This window comes from Antrostomus carolinensis, unplaced genomic scaffold, assembly GCF_000700745.2.
Source record: "Antrostomus carolinensis isolate BGI_N321 unplaced genomic scaffold, ASM70074v2 scaffold30013, whole genome shotgun sequence".
In the NCBI taxonomy this organism is placed as follows: Eukaryota; Metazoa; Chordata; class Aves; order Caprimulgiformes; family Caprimulgidae; genus Antrostomus; species Antrostomus carolinensis.
In genome coordinates, this window is record NW_010303672.1 from 1 (window position 1) to 15,070 (window position 15,070).

A 15,070-nucleotide genomic window follows, 5' to 3' on the forward strand; every position below is an offset into this window, starting at 1 on the left:
CTCTGCCCAGGGAGCTGGGAAGGGAAAAAAGGGGAATAGAGGGGTGGGAGCAAGAGAGGATCCCCCCCAAAAAGGGGGCAGGGGCTGCAGCCCCAGGCAGGAGGGAGCAGCAGGAGGTTGTGCAGGGCCCGGGGCAGAGGAGGGTGTTTCCAGCACCATCTCTCGCTGCCAGACGGGGCTGTGGCACCGACAGGGACACGTCAGCCCCCCACGAGTGATGGGGAAGAGCAAAGTGCTTCCGAGAGACAAGGCAGCGGTTCTGAGAGCTCAGAAAGCACAGGAGGCTGGGGCAGCAGGTACGAGTCAGGGGGGGTTATTTATTTATTTATTTATTTTAAGCCAAATATAAACAGGAAAGGAACTAAATAATTTCCAACCTCTAACGGTCCCAGAATCGATAAAATAATACCTTTCTTTTTTTTTCCTTTTTTTTTTACATAAAAATGAGAGAAATGTCCCCATCCTGCAACCCCAGCTGTCAGTGTCAGGGGCCCCTGGGGCTCAGGGGTCCTCACCCAATTTTTCATCTCGTGCCGAAATCAGGAGGGTAGGAGAGAGGGGTAACACATGCCCCACTCTGTCCTCGCAGGCAGTCCCTGTGTCCTCATGCTGGGGAAGAGCCACCAGCCAGGCAGGTGTGACATCCCTTGGAGATGCTCAAAACAACTCAGGACAATACCCTGAGCAATCTGTGTGAATGGGAAGGTGGCCTGGAAGGGACCAGAAGGTCCCCAAGGTCCCTTCTTCAGCCCAAATCAGCCCTCCCCTCGCCTCGCCCTCCAGCGAGAAGATGCACCTCTCGGGGCTGGCTGGTCTGTAGGGTCTTGGGGTTTCCATTTTTCCTGCAAAGGTTGGTGACAAACTGCCACAGAGGCTCTGGGGGACTTGTCCCTTTGGCTCTGGGGACTGTCAGGGAATGCTGCAGCATGTTCCCACTGGCCCTGTGTGGTGGGATGGCTGCAGAGGGGGTGGAAGGGCTTCCCAAGAGAAATCTGCACCATTAGCTGTCCCTTCTCCTTGCTGGTGGAGGGCCCTGAGCAGCTCCTCAGCCCCTCACAAGCAGCAGCACATCAAGAGATGGTCCTGGAAGGGAGGACAAACCTCCCCAAAGAGGCTGCTGTCCACAGCCCACCCTCCCTGCTCAGGGACATCCACTACCTTTGTCACCTACCTGGTGGCATCACTCACAACCAGCCCGTGGCTGCTGCTCCGTTCTCCGAGCCCCTCTAACGCTCCAGACAGCAACGACTACCAGCCTCCTGCCCCCTCCCAGCCTCCTCTTCCCCCCACTCCTTGTATTTTTTTCCTTCATCCTCCAAAAAGCCATTTTCCCGTGACAACACCCTGGCTGTTCTGTCCCCAGCACAGATGGCTGATGACACATGGGGAATAAAAGGGAGAAGACACTATCAGCTGCAGGAAACCCACCTCTCTGCCCCTGGGGAACTCAGGACCAGAGGACTTTGGTCCATATGCTCGGTGAGGTGGCAGGTGAGTGAAGTCAGGTAGAGAAGGGCGGTAATTCCACCTTCTCCAGAAAGGAAAACATCCCTTTTCCCAAGTGAACTCTGCACAGACACAACAGGACAAATCGTTATGTATAAGCATAATATGTATAATCTTTAAAATACATATGTGCACGCGGACCCAGACATCACTCACAGACACAGGGAACGTTTGGGATCCAGTGCTGTCTTCTTGGGGAGACAGAGACTGCAAAGATCCTGTGCAGCCAGAAGGGGAGGGGGACAGAAGAGCCACCTGATGTGCAGGCAGACACCTAATGTGACCTCCATCCACCCAGAGAGGTGTTTCCTGGCTGTGCTGGACCTGGGACACGCAGCCTGTGGGAAGTGATGTCCGTTTCAGGAGGTTGCTCAAGCAGGGATACAGATATCCTTGTGGAATTTTTCAGTGTTCCCTGGCTACCTGGGCACTCAGGCTGAGGTCTCCCCCAGCTACAAATCCTTAGGTGGGAATTCCTCTTCACTAAGAGCAAAGATTCAACCTGTAACATGCAACACAGCCTACCCCGAGGCAGCAGCAGCAGATGATGGAAGGAGGGAAGGAGCATGTCCATGTCACATGCTCTCCTGGGCACCCTGGGTTGTCCTGGGCACCCTTGGCTGCTGGAATCTTGTCAGGTTTGGTGCCATGAGCACCTCCCTGGGGAGCCTGTTCCAGTGCTCCACCACCCTCTGCCTCAAGAACCTTTTCCTCATGGCCAAAGAGCCTTTACACACTCTTGCCTTTGGTTTTGTCTGAAGTTCCAAAATCAGACCTGGACCCTGTGCTGATGATGTGCAGTGCTCCTGGATGACAAAAACACCCTCATAACCACACACCAACACGGTCTGTGCACCAAGGCAGATAGGCAGACCTGCCTGAGGACAGCTTCTCTGCAAAATCCTTCCTGAAGGGATGGAAGGTTGTAGTTACAGGGCTGGCTGGGCTGCCTTGTGTACATAAGTCACTTGCAGTACATCTGTCCCTACTGCACAGTAACAGAATCCCAGAGTGGTGGGGTTGGAAGGGACCTGAGGAGATCATCCAGTCCAACCCCCCTGCCAAAGCAGGTTCCCTACCCCAGGAAAGTGTCCAGGTGGGTTTGAACATCTCCAGAGATGGAGCCTCCACACCCTCTCTGGGCAGCCTGTCCCAGGGCTCTGGCTCTGCTCTTCTCCAGGTGAACAGTCCCAGCTCTCTCAGCCTCTCCTCACACGGGAGATGCTCCAGGCCCCTCATCATCTTTGTGGCCTCTGCTGGACTCTCTCCAGAAGATCCCTGTCCCTCTGGAACTGAGGAGCCCAGAACTGGACACAACACTCCAGATGTGGCCTCACCAGGGCAGAGTAGAGGGGGAGGAGAACCTCCCTCGACCTGCTGGCCACACTCTTTTTAATGCCCCCCAGGACACTGTTGGCTTACTGGCCACAGGGCACACTGCTGGCTCATGGCCATCTGCTGCCCACCAGCACTCCCAGGTCCTTTTCCACAGAGCTCCTTTCCAGCAGAAAGCTTCCCCTTTTACACCCCACAAAACCGGAAATGGTTAAGGGTCTGTGGGTGGAGGAAGTGTGGGTGAACCCTGTGAAGAGCAGCTCTCACGCCTTCTCCTTGCCCAGACTCTTTTCAGAGTATAAACATAGGGTGACCCCAGGAAGGGACCTCAGGATATAATGGGTATAATGGGCTCTGCCAGCTACTCTGGGGTCTCCATCTCAAGGTACACAGTGTGTTTTCAAGTGGTTTAGATTTGCATTGTCCAGCACCAGTTTTCAGAGAAACTCTGGGCAGCTTTCTGTTGACTCCTGTGGGTTTTTTATGGCACAATTCTATGTGGCATTCAGGTAGCACCTTTTGCCAAGGACTCCTACGAGCTCAGCATGTGGCAATTCTCCTGGTGCACTCAAGAGGGGTGAGGTGTGACCAGACTGCTTGTTTGGCAGAGGGGAGCACAAAGCACCACTGATATCTAAGCTGTTGCAGAGCCAGTGAAGCTGAGGCTGGGAATGGGGAACCCAAGCCCTGCTCCTGCATGTCTGTTCTCAGCTACCAGCATCAGCCTTGTGACTCCACAGTCCCATTCTCAACCTTGCATCCCTGCCAGGAATCTTTTGGGATCTGCTTTCAATCCTCAAAAAAGGGTTGGGGTCTACACCAACCTTCAAAAACAAGAGATGGATTTTAAGATTTTGCCTAATGATTTCCCTGCTCTGTTTTCAGTAGGATGCATTCTGCTTCTGCAGAAGATCTTCAGTCCCTTCCTCCTTCCCTCCCTCTGAATTTATTTCAGCACAGACTTCTTCAAAGATAATATTTCCACTTGGAGTACAGCACCTTCACCGTTCCTCAGCACTAACCACATGGGGCTGTTCTTCCTAAAGCATAGAATCACAGAATCCCAGACTGGTTTGGGTTGGAAGGGACCTTAAAGCTCATCCAGTCCCAACCCCCCTGCCAGCAGCAGGGACACCTTCCACTAGACCAGGTTGCTCAAAGCCTCATCCAACCTGGCCTTCAACACTTCCAGGGAGGAGCAGCCACAGCTTCTCTGGCCAACCTGGGACACTGGCTCACCACCCTCACAAGAAAGAATTTCTTCCTAATATCTCATCTAAACCTAAAGCAAGATACTTGCAGACCACCACCACCACCACTCCGCTGGCAAAAGTGATGGGCTTTCAGTATTTATTTCTCATATTAGACCAGTGCTCAGTATTTCAATAGGATGGCATGCAGGTCAAGCATTCTTTTAAGAGGAGGGCTGTGGGATTTCACGTGGAGATACCTGAAGTGCTATAATAGACTAAGAGCATCCACCTAACTCTACAGGGCACAGAACCTAATTCTCATCTCTGCTATAACTACTGTATTGCAACTGGAGAGTGACAGGAGACACGAGTCTATGGACGTTGCTTCAGAAACCACGAAGATATGCAGACTCTGTATGCACAAACACTGTGGCACAGCACCCCATAATACCTCAACCCAGAGGAAAACCCCTTCTGCAGTGGTTTTGTCTGGGCCTTTGAGTCACGTTGAAATTCACATGCCTTGAGCTGGTAAAGCTTTGCCCTTCTGGGCAGCAGAGTATGTGCTCCTGCAAAATCCATTCTCTTTTGGCAAAAAGGAAGAAGGCCTCAAGCTGCAGGAATTAACATTTCTCTTTCACACACATTTTGGCTGACTCCAGGGTTGGCTGGTTTCCAGTCCCAATCCCACTGTATTGCATAAATACCTGTAGACTGGAGACGGCAGGGAGAGGAAGCTCCTTGTACATCAAAGTCATTCTGGCACCGATCTCAAGGCTTCCATGAAACAGTGCCACGAGGTTCAAAATCATCCTAGAAGCACTCACAGCTGTGCTGCAGATCCTGCCTTGGATATACACGATGAGCAGACCAAAAAACAAGGTAAGAACATGGACTGGGTGTGTGTAGCAGGCATGAAAAAGGGCGAGATGCTCATCTTCTGCATTAGGAGAGTCTGTATCATCAGCAAGGTGGCCAACTGGACCTCAGTGCCACCACTGTGCTTGCCATCCCTTGAAGCCTACCTGCTTCTGGTTTTGTTGCTGGGGCTCTTTCCCAGGCCCATAAGGATACTCAGAATTGGAACAGTAGCTCAGTGAAGGACCAGACTATAGAGGTGAAGCAAAAACTGATCAAAAATTCAGACTGGAGAAGACAACAGTGAAACATAACAGACTTTAAAAAACTATCACCTGCATGAGATACACATAAAAAAAATAACAAAAAAACCCCCACCAAACAAAATACCCACAACACTGCAAGGACAAGAAACTTCCTTCTCTGGAAGAGGTTGTTCTTCCATATTCCACAGCAAAAACTGCGTTGACCTTCTAGGCAAGACAATCACAGAACAAGTAGTATCCACAGATCCTTCCAAAGGACAACGCAGCTCCTAGCACGACTGTCCCTGCAAGATCCTTATGCTTGGCCTCAACTACCAATGTCTCCCCTGTGCCTTTGGGCCAGAATGGGCAGGCAGGCAACAGAAAGATGCTCTAGCACCAGTTACAAAGTTCAATGCAGTTTTCAATGCATTAAAGCCAAAGGATTGTCACCAAACTTGCCTTCCACGCAAGTTTTGCAAAGAAGGTAAAGCTACACTCCAGCTGCTTCTGTCCCCACGACGCCTTCTGCACTCACTCCTTGCCTGAACTGTAGATCTTCTGAACTGTGGCACGTGTCAGCTCCAAATCCTCCGGGTACCGAATTTCTAGCTCAGTATTTGCTATGTAGTGAACGCCGGTAAACTCTGAAAAATAGCGGCCAATGTCAGGGTGAGGGATCTCCCGAGGCTCAGTGTTATATTCCAGGTTCTCTGTTAGGAAGGAAAGAATCAGTTACCATCACGTGAAATGGCTACAAGGCAATAAATGCTGAGTCCCTCTCAAGTCTTGTTTCTGTCTCTAGAAACACCTCCTGATGCTATAAAGAAAAAAAACCAATACAAAACCAACCCTAATCCAGGAAAATATGCACTGAGTATGTCAGTATGACTGCTCACAGAGCCTCATCTCACTGAAAATGAGGCTCAGAGGAGACCTTGCTCTCTCCAACTCCCTGAAAGGAGGGTGGAGAGAGGTGGGGGTGGGTCTGTTCAACCAAGGAACAAGGGACAGGATGAGAAGAAATGGCCTCAAGTTGTGCCCAGGGCAGTTGAGATGGGATGTGAGGAAGAATTTCTTTGCTGAAAGGGTTCTGAGGCATTGGAAGGGGTTGCCCAGGGCAGTGGTGGAGTCCCCATCCCTGGAGGGATTGAAGAGTCGTGTAGACACAGTGCTGAGGGACATGGGTTAGTCATAGGGGACTTGTCAGTGTTGGGTTCGTGGTTGGACTCAATGAGCTTAAAGGGCTTTTCCAACCCAAGCAATTCTGGGATTCATCTCCTAAGTGATGCTGACCCCATCTCCTAGTGGCATGAGAACTATTTTATGCCTGAGACCACATTGTCTAACATCATGTTAGAGCAGCAGGATGCTGACCTGCTCCCACCCTGTTGGTCACAGCTCTTGGTTGTAAGCACAGGGAGAAGCTGTGGCACTGAGTGCCAATCCCTCCAGTCCCATGGGAGATGAAGTTCCAGGAGGAATCCTTCTCACACGCTCCAAGATGAGGCCAACTGCACAAGGTTGTTCTGGTAGAGGAGCCGAGTGCTTTCCTGCTTCAAGTCACCAGCCTGTGCTTCAATCACATCAAGTCACCAGCCTGGTTTGAAGGCACATCTTACACTTGCTAAGCCTGCAGACATTGCAAACACTCTTCTCCTTTTCTATTTGTAAATGTAAAGCTCCCTCCTTCCGAGGAAGGGCACTGCTGAGTACAGTAACTCCTTCAAACTAAGTCATACAACTCTTCTAAATCCAAACTTCCCACATTAAAGAGAAAGTCCCCAAGAAGAGCACATTGATCCTTTCCCAGTGCACCCCATTTCCTCCTGTGTACTAAATTATAACCTGATTAAGCACAACACTTCAACAACACAGAGGCACTGGCATTAAAATGCAAAGTGACCCGAGCTGCAGGCCCCTTTGCTCCTGCAGTATTTATATAAAGCACTGTGAGGGGGGGGGCAGCCCAGCAGTCAATCCCATGCGTAGGTGCCCTGCAGCAGTCCCCAAATGATGTCATTTTTTTCCCCAGCACAGTGCCAGATATATAGGTAGAAACCAAAGCTGCCTAAGTCCCAAATTCTTGACTTATCTGCAAGGCAGGGTGGGAATAACATGAGATGCAGAGAACGTCATTCAGGAGTAATTCATCTGTCTCTAAAACTCTTCAGTTCACTACAGAGCTCACACTGAAGTCATATTAATCCACACAGACTCTTTGAAGCTGCTGTATGTCAGCATGGGTAGCCAAAAGCAAAAGGGCTTTCTACACCTCAGCAGGCTGGTGCAGTCCTACAGGCTTGCAAAGTACCTTTTTTTGTACATTGCACCACTGCAGAAAACAATTTACACTCCCAAACGCTCTGCAGAAGCAAAGGGAAAAGCACAGTGACGAAACAGAAACTGGCAGGGGGGGAAGAGACCGAGAGAAGCGAGTTCAGCACTAGGTGGGGAGCCTGAGAAACATGCTGACTAGCAGTTTTGAACCACAGATATCTGGTCTGAGCTGCTACAAAGCAAACAAAAGAAAGACAAGAGCAGACAAGTAGATACCAAACTCGCTGGATGAAACAGGTGTTCTGGAATTAGCTACAGCTCAACCTGCAAATTAACAGGAAGGACTCAAACTGAGGTACAAGTACCTGTATGAAGCTTGGTGTTATTTCCGAGCTTATTAGATAAAATCATAGAATCATAGAATGGTTTGGATTGGAAGGGACCTTAAAGCTCATCCAGTTCCAACCCCCCTGCCAGCAGCAGGGACACCTTCCACTAGACCAGGTTGCTCAAAGCCTCATCCAGCCTGGCCTTAAAATTCTACATGCAGATTTGTTTAAGATTCTTTCAGTAAAAAACAAACATCCCCTCCCCAAAGTCAGGTCAGTAAATTAGAGTAGTCCCTTCCCAAATGATCTGAGGATGTATTTTAGAGGGGATACTCAATAGTAATGAAGCAAGATTTCAGCAAGCAAGGACAAACCCTTCAGTTTTCCCTCACAATATCAAAACATTTGGATGCCACAGAGACAACAATATCAACCTACATTTTGGCTAAAATACACCGTGTTCTGGAACCAGCCAACATTATACTTGTTTATAAACAATAAGACAAAAGATGTAAGAGATGACTCAGCCCCAGAAGCACAATTATCTGATTAGTTTTCACTGAGATGCATATTTTAATACCAACCCACAGCACACAAGAATCCTTGTTTTTTTAAGACTCTGAGAGGCCAAGTACTGCCTAATATAAGCCACAAGGCTGAGCTGCAATATTTCCAGTCCCCACTTCATCTTTTTGGACTAATGAACATAAATTAACTCTTAGGACGGTGAAACACAGCTGCATTTTAAACCTACAAAGGTAGGAGTGTCCCCTCCTGTAAAACCACCTGCTGCTCACATGTATGGCACCAGGACATGCCAAGGAGCATTCCCTCGTGAAAGAGCTGAACTGTATTTTGTTCACAATTTCCTCTCCAGCAGCTTCCTCATCTTCTCTTAGCAAAATAAAATCAAGCTGTGCAGCTGCCCTGCCAGATGGATGGGATGTCTCCGTATCACAGGGAGAAGAACAAACACGAGGCAAAGAAACACACTGTTTACAAGGTACAGAGTTACAGATCTGGTTTTCTTCTTTTGAACCTCAGTCTGACACTTTGTCCTGTATCCTAACCTCATATCCTGACCATCAGAGAAATATTTCTTTTCTTCTGGTATGTCTTGTAAAGCATGAGTGACAAAGATTTCTACACCACTTTGCACTTGTAAAGAGACATTCATTTTTGTCCCATTTTTATTCGAGGTGGCACTAAAAGCCACGTTACCTGTGTTCTCTGGGATCTTGGCACACACAGGCTCTTGATGACAGCTGCTCAGAACCAGGCCCTGAGAAGCAAAGCCTGCGTGCTCCCTCACTAGATCCTATTTTGAGGTCCTGGCCAAAGCACAGCTGTAATTTCAGAGAGCAAGAGCTGCTGACAGAACTTCAGAATTCAGCAAAAGTTGAATTACTTCTTTCAATCATTGTTTATACCATAAAACCAATCACACGTCCAAAACACACTTCTTGGGCAAGAGTGGTCCTTAATGTTCACTCCTAGCAGCACTGATTTCATGGAAAGGAAACAAAGCAGGCCATGATTCAAGATCATTGTCCTTCCTACCTCAACTTTAATTAACAGTTCATGTTTCATACTTAAAAGAGTTAATCACTCAAGCATCCCTTTCTCCCAATGTACTTCTAAACAGATAGCAAACACAGGAGACTCCTGCTCACCTTGAGCAGCATATCTGCAAGAGCCATCTTCCACTAGCACATTGTAGAAAGGCTGGTGGGGGCCATGTGGAAGGCTGTGGACGTTCATATTCCGGATCCATTCGTGCCCCATCATGCAGGCGGGATCCCAGCCATAAATCACGCAGTTATAGCCATATCTATTGAAAAAAAATCACACACCAAAGACTGCAAAAGACTGTAAAAACTCCAGAGAGAGCTCTTTTTCCTCCAGATTAATATAGCACAACAGGATAGGGACCTCCTGTGAGTTGGCACAAGGAGGAGAGGAACAAGAGGGGAAAAAAAAAATAAATTCAAAAAGATTGTGTGTGTATTTTGAGGTGGGGGGAAATGAGTAGGAGTGACTGGATAAACAGACAGGAACAAACAGTTGAGGACAAAGGAAAACCAAATGTGAGCAAGAAAAGAGAATGGGAAAGAGACTAGAAGTAAGCAACTGGGAGAACAGGAAATAAACAGGGAATCAAGTCATCCTACTGTGTTGTGCAGTTACTCCTGTGTCCATCACACAGACACAGTATTCCCAATACTGAACTCCCAGAAACAAAGGCATCATTATTTTCTGAATATTTACATGATTAATCCTGAGGGATTATAACTGTCACTGCTGATACCCTTAAAATATGCTCCAGATGTCTTGTTGAGTCAGAGGAGAGGCTGAAGAAACACAGTGCTGGCATGTCACTCTGGCAGAACAGCACAGACAGGAACACAAAGCCTCTGTGCAATGCAGGAAGAGAGGGTAATAATAGCACAGGGAAAGATCCATAAGCTGTCTTTGGAATCTTACAGTCTCTTTTGAAATCAAATCTGTTCCACAGTCTCTCATTAACTGATTACTGATGGGGTTTTTTTTTTTTGAGAGCTCTGGGCTGCGGCAATTTTACCTGTGTGGTATATGATGACTCAGACAAGTCACCTCACAAACTTCTCTCTGCAAGCAAACAGCAGTGAACGCACTTGCTCTCTCAAAGGACAGACAGAGCTGCTCCCATTTTCCTACGAGGTACATGGCACAGAGGCACGTGCCTGGCATTTTCCATGCCAAGTACCTCCTTGGCAGATAGAAACCACATCTCATTACTGTCAGAACAAACACTTCTGCACTCCTTGTTACAGTGCAGACTGCTAATGCAGGGAAGCCTTTGAAGAGCTCACCTCTTGTGTTTCATAATCAGCCCGATGGAAAAGCAGACCTCCTTGTGCTTCTCATCTGAACGGTGCTTCACTTCAGGTCCCACCTCCTCTTTCCGACGCTCAATATGCTCCAGGGTGTGTTGAACTAAGTACCCAACAGCCCCATGCTGGGATGGGTCCAAAGCCTGAATATGCTGTAAGATGTCCAGAACCTTCAGCAACCAAACCAAAAACAGATTCAGAACACACTTCTACAGCAGTCCAACACTGACAGATACATATAGATACATTGCTCAAGTTAGCTGGGTCTAAGTGCTCAGGCTTAGAGGTCCACCATATGAGTTTTCCACTCAGGACTGAGAACCTTTGCACTCTAGCTACACACTCCCAAGGAGTTCTTCACACTTGCTTAGCCTGCAGACATTGCAAACAGTCTTCTCCTTTTCTATTTGTAAATGTAAAGCTCCCTACTTCCAAGGAAGGGCACTGTTGAGCACAATAACTCCTTCAAACTAAGTCATACAAGCTAGTTGCGTCACATTTTGCGACCACAGGGCATAGATGGGACCATTTCAAGGTTTCTGAAATGTGCTAGTCTCCCTAACTGCTGCTGTGAAGTGATTCCAGATGACTTCTGCTGTACTTGAGAACAAATACTTTAGTTTAAGAGTTCCTCAGCACGTCTGTCGGAGTCTGGAAGAGGAAAACCAGAGCAGCAGAGAAGGAAACGCAAATAACCTCTGTGATGCTACATCATGAAACAGTGAACAAGAGACAGAACCTGCTTGTGTCAGGATGACTAAAGACCTCTAACTTTAAAAGTGTTCTTGAAGCAGCAAACCCTGTAGATCCAGAATACCAGCCTACCAACACCCCCTGGCACGCTATCAGATCACCTGCTGCCAAGTTTTTTTAAAGGCAGGCAATGCAGGTTTTACTCTCTCTTTTTCTTTTCTCTTCCCCTTGCTCCCAACAAAACTGTTTTCTAAAGAGGTTGGGAAAAGACAGATACATTTGTCCCAACATCAAATACCTCAAGTGCTGCCACAGTCCCAAAATCTGACACGCTTTAGCACTTGACAAAAGGATTGTCTCCTTGATCACACACTGGAAATTTTGGTCACTTTAAGTTCAGAGCAGCAGCAGAAGAGGAATAGAAATTTCAAGCTATTGAGTATAAACATCAGCCAAGAGGTGAAGAAAATAAATTCAGAAAAAGAGCAGGTGAGTAATTATGTATGAGAAGAAGAAACACAACTCAGGCTTCTTGGTCACTTTAATTCTCTGGTTGGCATCTTAAAAAAGAATGTGAAAATCCTGAAAAATCCTCCAGAAAGGGGAAAGCCTAGCACAGTGACCACAGCTGCCAGAGATTCTTGGCAATTTCATTTAACGTTATTTACAAACATTTAGGACAACATTCTGGATAGCTCCACTTGACTTTTAAGATTTTTGTACCACTTTCCATCAGTCTGGCAGACCTCTATTAATATCTTCTGTTCTGCCAGACACAGAGCATTCTCTCTGGCTAGCTATAATCCTACTTGATAGCCTGGAACGACTAGATGCGTATGAGGACGCAATAAAGTCCAAATTTGTACATTTTCATTGCATCTGGCAACACAGTGCAGAGAAACTACATGTAAAACTCAGCAATGGGGTTGGATTATTCATTCTAAGAGGCAGCAAAATGCAAGTATGTAAAACCCTGGTACTTTACCAGCACGTTGCTGAGTGTCAGAAAGGAGAAGGAAGATCTTTCAATGTTTCACTTGGTTGTCTCCTATTTATGCACAGCTGCCATTTCAGCTCAGTGTGTCCCCCCCCTGTACACAATTGCTTAGTCTGAGCTGTTTTTAACATGGTGACTTTAAAACTTGTTGCTATATGAAAAAAAATAGCAAGCTTAGCACAGTTTGTTCTTCAAAAGTTTCTCCAGCTTGGGTTAATTTTGTGGGAAGAGCTTTGCTTTCTGCTCAGCTGTCCAGCCAATACTTCTGCCCCCTCACCTGAACCTGCCATTTGGAAATGGCACAGGCATTGCCCCAGTGTGTGAACTTCACTAAAGAAGTACAGGAAGCTTTGACTAAGGAACACCTCCTTGTTGTAGTGACACAGTAAAGAAATAACACCTTTTTGAGTTTTACCTACTTCCTCCCTGTGGCTTCCCCAAATTCAGTGAAAGACATGGATGATAACTTCTCACAACTTGTGGGTCTCTGCACCTTCTTTCCCACGTTCATCAGATGGCAAGACTCAAGCTGCTGGGCTAAAGGTGGTAATATTCCTGTCCTTGTGGTTCTATTTTAAGTTGCTTTTTCACAAGAGTCACTGATTGTTGTGGCGAAGGTTTCAGAGAACAGCTTTGATCATGTTTATAAAAGATAATTTCCTACATGTTTTCTGATAAGGTAATTTTTCCTTTTACAGGAGTCCAGCAAGAGTTTTACCACCACTACCATAATCTAGGTATAAACTAAACAGAAAGCTCTTATAACTTACAGCTTGAAGTCCACAGTATTGGTTGCAAGATAAACTGTCAGACTTGGGCAGTAAATCTTAAGTTATGACTCAGACTTGAGGCTGCTCACAAGCCTCCCCTAGGGCAAGTGAGCAAGAATCATCCTCTTTTCCCTGCTTCATACAGGAGATATTGATTCTCTGTAATGTGATAACTCGTTCAATTGCATTTATTACAGAAACAACTTGTGGCAGACTGTAATGCAAGCTGACGTAGTCCAAAAATCAATAGACCAGTGTTAATATTGCTTAGCCTATCAGAAAACATACAACTGAGTGGTGAGGTACCTTTTCTGGCCAGATTCCCAGGTGGAAGTATAATCTAGCCTGAAGCATTAGATGCTGCACGTTGTCTGGATACATGGCCAGGTATAGATCCAATGAGTCTCTCAAGAGCTGGTAAGACTGATCAGTGCTTTCTCTGCCAGTAAAAAAAGAAACTCAGTGGTAAGGCTAGCTCTTCAGCTCCTATCCCCAGTACTCTGATGTACAGGGACAGTCAACAAAAATGATGCTACAAGTACAGACACGTTCATTCAATAAGAGTGACTCCAGGACTGTCTGTCACTCATCACATCCCACAGCCTGCTCAGAAGGAAGAACATTACACGACTGATGACTGGACTCTACCCTCCCACTTCATGGGCATTCTACTTGGTCAAATAATCCTACGTAGAGGATTCACTCTCCCAAGCCATTTCCTTTTGAAATCTGCTTTTGTTCTCCTAGTTTAATTACACCTAAAGCAATCCTTTCACTCTGATTTCTGTCTATGGCTACTTGGGAATGTGATTTATCAGGGGCATTTGAAAATAAAAGCAGATTTTCTACAAGCCAACAGTACCTTTAAAACTTCTCTTTTGAGCATATGGCTTATGCTTACCTGATCATAACAAAGATCTCTGCTCTTAAGGGAACGGTGGACAGTCCCTATCAGCTTTTCACAAAGAAAAAAAATTATCTGTCAATTTTCTTGAGGGGAACTAGTTTTACTAGGTTGCCCAAGGAAGTTGTGGATGCCCCCTCCCTGGAAGTGTTCAAGGCCAGGCTGGATGAGGCTTTGAACAACCTGATCTAGTGGAAGATGTCCCTGCTGATGACAGGGGGATTGGAACTAGATGATCTTTAAGATCCCTTCCAATCCAAACCATTCTATGATTCTACTAAATATTCTTCTTTCTACACAACACCGCTGCAGGTGATTAAAAGCAACTAGACAATGCAACGTGACATACAGAATTTTCAAGATCCCCTGAAAATCAGAAGATGTCAGATCCCTGGGGTGACTGACATCTTTTTAAAGCCCTCACTCAAATACTGTGAAGAAGCAGCATTGGATACACAGAGAGCACACTCTGGGCCCTTTTTTCCACAGGCCTCACAGGACAGATGATCCTCAACTCACCGCTTGCCAAGGTTTAAGAGATTTCCCACCATACGCTGCAAGACCTCTTTTGAAGTCACGACTCCATAGAACTCCTCTGTCACGTGGTGGCCAATAAGGTACTCGCACTCCTTCACCGTCAGCTGCTTACCCTTCCCAAAGGCGTCAATGTAGGTGTAGTCAAAAATATCTGTGCTTCTAATCAAACAACAAAGAAACTAAATTGTGATGATGGGTCTCGTGGTAAAGCAGGATCATCTATTTCTGTCCTTCCTTCAGCACTCTTGTCTGTAAAACAAGTGTCACTCATACCTCAGCTCCCTCCTAAAAAGAGAATTCCTGGTACCCTTTCTCTCCTCCTAGCTGCTTCTTCAGATAAACATATGGGAAAAAACAGAAACTAAGGGGACTTCTCACTCCATCACACCAGCTCTTTCCTTCAGATATTTTCAGGTTTGATATATGTATTACTAGATTATGACACTCACTGGTAAGTGTAACACGCATGCCCACGCATACAGCATCTGAAGCCTAGGGCCAAAAGGGGTATATATAGATGGTATATATATATGGGGATATATATATATAT

The 15,070-nt window shown here is 46.6% G+C and overlaps 1 protein-coding gene across 1 annotated transcript; it reads right to left on the bottom strand.

Moving 5' to 3' along the window:
* Positions 1-5,533: 5,533 nt before the first annotated feature.
* LOC104522026 (F-box only protein 21-like) lies at positions 5,534-14,679 on the bottom strand (the record flags this gene model as incomplete). The annotated part of the gene is made up of 5 exons (XM_010164196.1): positions 5,534-5,850; positions 9,420-9,577; positions 10,599-10,789; positions 13,386-13,518; positions 14,503-14,679. Coding segments are annotated over 5 exons (838 nt in total), but the record flags the coding sequence as incomplete, so codon positions are not given.
* Positions 14,680-15,070: the final 391 nt, after the last annotated feature.